The sequence below is a fragment of the Daktulosphaira vitifoliae genome, unplaced genomic scaffold, assembly GCF_025091365.1.
Source record: "Daktulosphaira vitifoliae isolate Bord-2020 unplaced genomic scaffold, ASM2509136v1 Scaffold_4, whole genome shotgun sequence".
Taxonomy (NCBI): domain Eukaryota; kingdom Metazoa; phylum Arthropoda; class Insecta; order Hemiptera; family Phylloxeridae; genus Daktulosphaira; species Daktulosphaira vitifoliae.
In genome coordinates this window covers 347,484-356,495 of record NW_026099575.1, presented here as the reverse complement: position 1 = coordinate 356,495, position 9,012 = coordinate 347,484, and the positions used below count along the sequence as shown (strand labels likewise).

At 31.1% G+C, this 9,012-nt stretch overlaps 1 protein-coding gene across 1 annotated transcript in view; it reads right to left on the bottom strand.

The window, feature by feature from the left end:
* Positions 1–7,205: 7,205 nt before the first annotated feature.
* Positions 7,206–9,012, bottom strand: part of LOC126903757 (uncharacterized) — a 5,216-nt gene continuing 3,409 nt past the window's right edge. The window contains exons 2-6 of the mRNA XM_050682223.1: positions 8,698–8,830; positions 8,419–8,622; positions 8,111–8,329; positions 7,926–8,024; positions 7,206–7,792 (exon numbers count right to left, since the gene is read on the bottom strand). Coding sequence (XP_050538180.1) covers positions 7,206–7,792; positions 7,926–8,024; positions 8,111–8,329; positions 8,419–8,622; positions 8,698–8,830 — 1,242 coding nt within the window. The remainder of the gene's footprint in view (positions 7,793–7,925; positions 8,025–8,110; positions 8,330–8,418; positions 8,623–8,697; positions 8,831–9,012) is intronic.

Sequence of the window (9,012 nt, the reverse complement as noted above, 5' to 3'; positions counted from 1 at the left end):
CTATTATTACTAAAATATAATATAGTCTATTATTTGTAAACCTAGAAGTAGAACACTTTTGTAATGTTTGGATTAATTGTAATTCCCCGAATTATTGTTACTAGATCAGGAAGTAAATATTTATAAACCTTTTTGAAAATGATTACTATATGAATTTTATAAAAAGACAAACAAAATATTTTAGTATATAAGATGAAATGGAATGAATTGAAAAAAGGGAGAGAGAGAAGACCTCGGGAGTACCGAAGGTAATCTCTTTCCGTGTGGTACGTTTGTGACATTAAGTTTTTATTTTGTATATTATTTATTTATCCGGTTTTAAGCGTATCAATATTTTATATGTTTTATTTTGATTGATTATATCTTTATTAACTACATTATTTATTGCGTTATACATTTATNTTTGATTAATTATATCTTTATTAACTACATTTTGCGTTATTATTGAACTACTAAAACTATAAGTTAGAACAAAAAGATTGTTCCATATTTAAATACAATAAAGTGATATTTAAATACAACAAAGTGATATTTAAATACAACAAAATTAATCTGTCGCAAAATTCTAGCCATGTCATACTTACGTTAGCTTTACCGAAAGAAATCAAGTTAAAATTAATATAAGATTGAATTCAACAAAAAATTGGGTGCAGTGCTTCTCTTATGAATCTCTGCTATCGGGACAATTGGATTTATATGGATGTTCCTATAATATTAAAAAAATAATTAAACTTCTAACAATTTAGTGATATTGAATTTAATATAATATAATTTTGGTTCATCCCAAGCAGAAATGTACTAAGGGCGCAATACTGCGCCAGTTCTGATATTTTGTACTGGCATAACTCACAAATGATAACACTTTTTTGTACCGACTACCAGTACTGGGACAGTATTGCCCCAGTACTGTAGGTCAGTACAGGATTCTATACTAGCTTAATAATAGCTTAGTACTAGATCAATACAGGCTCAATAAAAGCTTAGCACTGGTGTGGTAACTCAAAAATTAATAAAAAATGGAATTAAAAGTAAAAAGACAAGAATTGAGAGAGTTTATTGTTGAGTGAATTAAAGTGTGAGTTCGAGTTACTATTGATTCGGGGTGTGATCGAGGGTCATAAAATAACAATATAAATATTCTTTTGGATTTAAAAGTATCTTATCTGATAATTTTACTAGTTCTTATAATATCTTCAATGATAATATTAATAAAATGAAAAAAATAAATTAACACTAATTTAAATTTTAGTTCACAAATTTACATATAAGATCTTCGATAATGATGATCACAACAAGAACAGGCAGGAATAAAGGTTTGCTCTCCCTTTTAANGGCAGGAATAAAGGTTTGCTCTCCCTTTTTATAATATTTTTTTACCCCCGAAAATCATCATTGTCTAATTCCTACAATATAATTGTTTATTGATAAATAAGCATAAAATACAGAGATTATTACAGATGAATAGAATATATTAATCATTTTGAAATTTATATATACAGAGTGATTTTTTTATTATAACCCACGTAATTACTTACAGAATAAATATAATTTAAACATATTTTTTTTTGGTTTTCTTTAGTTACACATTATTTTTGTATTATTAACTATTTAAAACTTTTTATGTTCATCCCTTATGCCACGTAAGGGTGTCAACTTTGTTTTTTAAAATGGGAACACATATTTTAAATTTAATAAAATGTTTGGGTTTTTATAAAAACTTTTCAAATTTTATTAAATTGTGACATTGGAATTTATGTATAACTTTATTAGTTTATTAGATATAAACATTTAAAGTTTCAAAATGTTGAGTTAATATACATGTATAGTACACAAGGGATTATAAATACAAGTAGCTAATTGAATTTTTATGACATCGATATTCGCAAGTGCACAGCATTTTAATTATCCGCTACCACCGCACGTGCTACGCGGACCACACGCTGGTGGTGGCGGAAGGCACCTCGTTCGAGGAGGCTGGATCTCGTGCGAAGTGCGCGCTTAGCGCAGTCTCCGCCTGGATCCAGCAGGAGGGGAGCGGACTTAGCCTCGCCCTGGTCAAGACCGAAGCAGGTACAAGTTCACTCCTCCACGGCTCGCCGTGCTGGGAGTGGAGATCCCGCTTAAGGACTTCATGACTTAACTGGGCTTTGTCATAGACAAACGTCTAAAGTTCGGGCCCAGAAAGTCATGAATTGCCTGGCGAGACTCATGCTCAATCTGGGAGGGCCGAGAGAGATGCGGCGTAGACTTTTAGTCAGCGTCGTACACTCGGTCCTACTGTACGGGTCCCCGGTTTGGGCGGATACTCTTGAGGGTGCAGAGGCGGGCGGCGATCCGGACAGTTTCGGCGTACCGAACGGTGTCCGGAGTGTCGGTGGGTATCTTGTCATCACTGCTGCCCGCCGACCTGCTCGCCGAGGAGAACGCAACCGGTTCCTCGAACCTGAGGACTGGATAGCGCTCAGGCGGATGACCATGCTCCGGTGACAGACTCGCCTCTCGGAGGAAACGACGACTTGGTCCCTCATAGGACCCGATCGGCTGGACAGGTGGGTGGACCGGACTCAGGGTGAGATAACTTATCGTCTCACCCAAGTGATGATCGCTCGGCAGAGACTGATAGCGCTCTACACACCCTCTTCAGGCGCGAGGCGTGGGCACAGGAACGGGACTATTTGGAGTCTCGACTGGGGTCCAAGTTCCAAGTCGGGTCCATGGTGAACTTGATGTTGAGGAACCGGGAGGCGTGGAGGCTCGTCCAAGCGTTCGCCGAATCCTTCTTATTAAAGAAAGAAGAAGCGGAACGCCTGAGACAGAGGCAGCCACGCCGCCCGGCACATGAGGACCTGAGGCGCTGGTTTAGACCAGTGCCTTAGGTTCTCATTTTTGTGTTATGTTTTATGTCTTGTGAGTTATTTTGGCAGTCCTCCCTAACGGTTCCCACTCTGGGATCCGGTTAACGGGAGGGGGCCACACCACGTTGCAAATCAGCTCATAATTAATTTCGGGCTGATTCACAACGTGGTGGTGTGAATTATTAAGACGGCGTGAGCCGCCTTGGAGTAATGCCTCACGGCAGTTCCGGTCGTTAAAAAAAGTAAAGCATTTTTATTATCAATAGTAATAAGGAACATTGTTGTGAGTTTATAAATATACTAACTGACAATACAAAAAGTATATCTATTGATATAATTGATAATAAACAATACGTGGCAGTGATAGCAATGTCATAAAAATCCAATTAGCTACCTGTATAAGTGTTACGGGCTTAATAAGTGTTTTACAAGAAAAATATTACATCAGAATCGATGTAACAAAAATATATTAAAAATTTAATTATTAAAATCAGGAAAATTAAAAAAATATGCCTCTGGTACAAACAAAAATATTAATAAACATTATATATAAAAATTCATTATTAAAATTGACAAAAAAAAAAGATTTCTTTTAAATATGTAAACATTATTACTTTTTGTAAATGTAAACTAATATTATATTTACATAAAAATATTTTAACAACTCCTTGTAATTAAATTTAAATTATAAGTCTTCTTTTAATGGTGTTACTGTCGATAAAATAAAAGATTTTCTTTTAGATAGTAACTTTAATCAATTTTAGTCATTATTTTTGTCTAGAGGTNTTTTAATCAATTTTAGTCATTATTTTTGTCTAGAGATATCAAAATTCCATTAGTTGTAATTAAAATTTTAATAAAATGTTGTAAAACAAAAATAAGAATAAGAAAAGGATAAAGTAAGATGGAAGGAAATATTATAGGAGTATCGCAAAATAAGAATTATCCCTATTCTCGGGGTGTGTTGTTCGAGGGTCACTTGCTAACTTAAGTACGTGCATAATAAATTGGAATGTTCTTACCTTAATTATATAATCCTTTACTGATGCAATAATTTACTCGTGGAATAATAAAGAAAACATGAATTGAAATAACTGATTTGTATATAATGTCTTCGACTATTTTATTATTAAAAAACACATGATACAGTAATAGTAAAGGAAACAAACAAAATCAAAAAAAATACAAAACTGGTTTAAAAGGCGAAAGAGAGCCGGACGATGATCGCGACGTGTTCGTATATCGGTTGGATCTAGACAGGACGAGGACTATGTGCCCAGGGATATTCTTAATGTATTCCCCGGATCCCCTTCCACAGATGTGTATGATTATCGTCCAGCTCTTATTGGTTTTTACATTTTTATGTTTCTTATGATACCTTATTGATCAGGGTTTTTGTGAGTGTTGTGAAGGAGTGTTGTGTGAAAAGATATTCTGTTGTAAAAGAATAAGAAGTGAATAAGAAGAAAACAGAAGACTAAATTGTTTATGTGTGATACGATCACATTTGCATGTGCCCATATCTCTGTCTCCCATAACATCGTTGTACCGTTTAATAGACATATATATATATATATATAATTAACACAGTGACATACAGCAATACTAACAGTAGTGCGGACTGCACACATAAACACTTTTTGCAATTCACGGCCAATGTGCCATATTAAGATATCCCTATCGACAGTTGACATTTTACCATCTTCGCGATCACTACTTTTGCCTGATAATTAACTTAACTTCGCTACCCCGTATATTATTGTGTGTGTGTGTGTCGCCGTCAGCTCCCTGTTGGATTATAACATCTCTAGGTGTCCAGCAGGTTGTATTATCCATTTAATATTTCAATTGCTTAATAAATATTTATTTATATCGTTGTTAACCTAAAGTGTTATATATATATATTGTAGTGCGACCCTTGGTAGTTCCTCTAAGGGAATATAAATTAAATAGGAAACTTCAGTACCTAAGGTAGATATAGCCTAGCCAGCTATCCCCCGTTGGTCCCTTAGAATACTGTCGACGGGCATTTAGNACATCGGATTAAATTTATAATTGGTTGATTTTTTAACTTATTCGAATCCATTATTGTTTGCATAATTCACATAACATAGCTATTTGAACGTAAGATTACTTCAGTTAAGATAATTTTATATTAAAAAAAAACCCAGCACAGAGGGGACGCGGCACAGTGTTTACATGGCATAGTTGGATCAAGTATAATGATATCTGACAGTGATTAAAATCATTATCAAAAAAAAAACGCTTCATTGCAAATCTTTAGATAGTGTTTAATTTTAAAAAATTGGTGGATTATTCAAAAAGCTACATGATCTGCTAGTTCCTTATTAATATCCTGATTAAGATAAAGTATGTCGAATGAAAAAGGGATTATTCCTCATTAAAAAATTATGTTGATCCATTCACTTTTCAATAAGTTATATCATTATAAAGTTAAAAATGTAAAAAATAAAATCGAGAATTTTTACACAATAATAGCATTTGGTAGCTATTTTCACCGTGAAGACAAAATTAAGACCAAAATTTTTTTTTGCATAATAGAGTACATTACATTAGCTTTAATTTAAGATATATATAAAAGTGTCAGATTTTCTGGAACACTTTCAAAATTTAAGTTAAAAATTAAAATTTTTTGTGAAAAAGTTGTTATTTTGAATACCCCCCTGTAGGCAGGTAAAAAGTCAAATTTATAAAAAAAATATACCAAATGATAGGTAAAGACATCATGCATCTATAAAAAAAAGAATTATACTGATCAATACATCTTTCAAAAAGTTATAGCATAATAAATTTAAAAATGTAAAATACAAAATCGAAAATTCACCGTGAAGATAAAATAAAGTCCGAAATTTTTTTTTTTCATAATAAAGTATATTACATTAACTTCAATTTAAGATATATATAAAAGTGTCAGATTTTCAGGAACATTTTCAAAAGTCAAGTTGAAAAAATTAATTCTTTGGGAAAAAGTTGTCTTTTAAATCCCCCCCTGTAGACAGGTAAAGGATCAGATATAAAAAAAAATAAACCAAATGAAAGGTAATGATATAATGCATTTATATAAAAAAAATTATATTTATTTGGTTATTTTTAAAAAAGTTATAGCAATTTTAAGTAAGAAAAATTGAAAAAATGTCGAATATTAGCGATTTTTAAATTTGTAATTTTTTTGGAGGTTTCCCCCATTTACGGGGAACGAGGGATTTTTTTTTCAACTTTTGAGAGTAATGTCTTCGACTAAATACGATTTGTGATCTTTTGACGTATCATTGAAAATAATTGGTTCGGTAAGAGCTGAGAAAAAGTGATAAAAGACACAAAAAAAAAAACACATCTTAGTAAAACCAATACCTTCTCAGGTTCGCATCGAGGCTAATATACGGTGTATGATCATGGATCTTTTTGTTAAAATGAAATGACTGCATATGGTTTGTCAAAAAATGTAAAGNCTGCATATGGGTTGTCAAAAAATGTAAAGTGAAGGAAAATTACACACGGATGGCACTAATGCGAATAATATTTCAGCTTCGCATCGAAGCTAATAAAGGATCTTTTAACGATAAAAGTGTGTTGAAGAGAATTTTATTTATTTTTTAAACTAATGAGTTTTAAGCTGTTAGAAAAATATAGTACTCCTTCTATCTAAAATCGTGAAACTATTTATGNATAGTAATACTTCTATTTGTCGATAATTATAAAAAATAACTGAAAACAAATTTGTATAAATACAAATTTAGTTATAAATTCAAAAAAATCGTGAAACTATTTATGAATTAACAATCAGTTTATTATTATTATTATTATTAGTTAAAATTATTAAGAATGTAGATAATCTATTAACTTTAAAATTTGTAACTGACCAATTTTTTTACTTATTTTTCCTATAATTGTTTATTATATTGTTTTTGTATTCACACAACATAGCTATTTAGATATAAAATTATTTCATACATTTATACATTTAATATACATTTATTTAATAAAGTAATGTAACAAAGAAAAATAACATAAAATTATAATAACAATAAGCTTCTAAAACGTAAGAAAATGTTAGGAAATATAAAAGCGTATATAAGAAGTTATTAAGAAAGTATATAAATTCATTAACATTAAAAATTATTTTTNTATATAAATTCATTAACATTAAAAATTATTTTTACATTATTATATATTAGGCAGTTTTTGAATTCAATCAACATAGCATTTGAACATAATTATTTTATTTAAGATAACTTTATATTAATAAATTCATTTATTTAATCAAGTATTGTAACAAAGAAAAATTAGAAACTTTATATAAGCCATTTAAGCAATATCTTTCATGAGAAATTATTGAAATAGTTGGCCGCCTATAATTTCTTCTCTGTGTCTTAGTCTTACAGAAGGCATAAGACTCGCATTAATAGGAGTTGTGTCTCCACGAGCCATTTTTTCGGCTAGCTCGACCGTAAATGGACCACAGTCATGCCCATTGGTTTGACGAGTCGTCTCACCGATTTTTAAAGTCCACGACGAAGCTGCTCCTTTTTTATCCATCTCCCAGTCAGTTAGATACTCCTTCAGTACCATAGGATAAGGACCATCATAACACTTAAGACTGTCATATGTCGTCACAGTTCTTTCGGGTACGTTTACCACAGTCAATATCCAATGTCCGCCAAGTACATTCATTGGCACAAAAAGAAACTTTAATGTATGGATATCTTTTTTTATCCATCTTCTGACAGCTGGATAACCTCCTCGAAGATATGCTGGTATGAAGTCGGTAACGACAGCATGAACTTCGCCATTGGATCTTTTCACTATCAATTTGAGATAATCATTAATTGTGTCCGAAGTGTACCAAGATTTAGGGGACTTAAACGAAGGCGCGTTATACTGATCTAGTTCATTTGTGTTCGGATCATGCGTCACTTCTACAAGAGTTAAAAACTTCTCATAAATTACTTAAGCTAGCTAAATGGTTTAATATGAGTAAAATTATTCCTAGGTTTTGAAATATAAGATTAAACATAGTTAAATCAATAAAATAAAATAATTTTACTTTACCTATTTCTTTCTTTGGTATTTCATCAATTTTGACAACGGACACGGCAGGCAACACGTCATTCATATTTGAAGGCGAAACCTCAGAACTAACTTTAAACTCTAAAAAATGAATGTATAAAAATAATGCTTAATTGTTACAATAAACTTATGAAAGGTCAAATTTTTAAAATAGAATTATTGTCTACTTTTTATGATTTTCTCATCTTTTTCGGATGATTTTCTCTTTAAATTTGGGTTTTCAGAAGAGGATAACTCTTGTAGTTGTTCTTTTGCTCCACATTTTGTGGGTTCTAAATGAGTTATTTTTTCTTCTGCAGTTTCTTTTACTTTATCAGTAGACACTTTTGGTAATGTAACGTCATTTGACGTTGTGGCATGCAAAAGTTCAGAACTAATTTTTGCCTCTAAAAGTATTTATGTTTTAAAATATAAGAAATTAATTTCAATAAACAGAATATGCAAGTTAATGTTTATAAAAAAAATTATTGTGTACTTTTTATAATTTTCTCATCTTTATCGGATGACTTTCTTTTTAAATCTGAACTTTCAGAAGAGGATATCTCTAGGAGTTGCTTATGTACTTCATATTTTGCGGGTTCTAAATGAGTTATTTTCTCTTCTAGTGTTTCTTTTACTCTATCAGTAGACACTTCAGGTATTGTAACGTCATTTGAAGGTTCATTATTAGCTTCTAATTCTTTAAGTATTAAGAGTTTAAAGTATAAAATAATTGTTTCAATAATCGAAATGTAGTTTAAATTTTTTTATGTACTTTTAATGACTTCATCATGTTCTTCGGATAAGTTACTTTCTATATTAGGGCCACCATTATCATTGGTAGATATTTCTACGGGGTGCTTTTTTTCATCGCATTTGTTGCGATGCAAATGATTCTTATGAAAACTCTTAATGAATCATAAGAACATATTAAATTATAGGATAAATTTTAGTTAATTTATTTAAAAAATCTACCTTAAGTCAAAAGATATGTTTAGGCTACTAATATAATTTTTGAATATAAAACAATGCAGAAAAAAATTTACTTTTCCTAATAAATATGCTGGTATTTTTGGTGCTTTGTCATTTA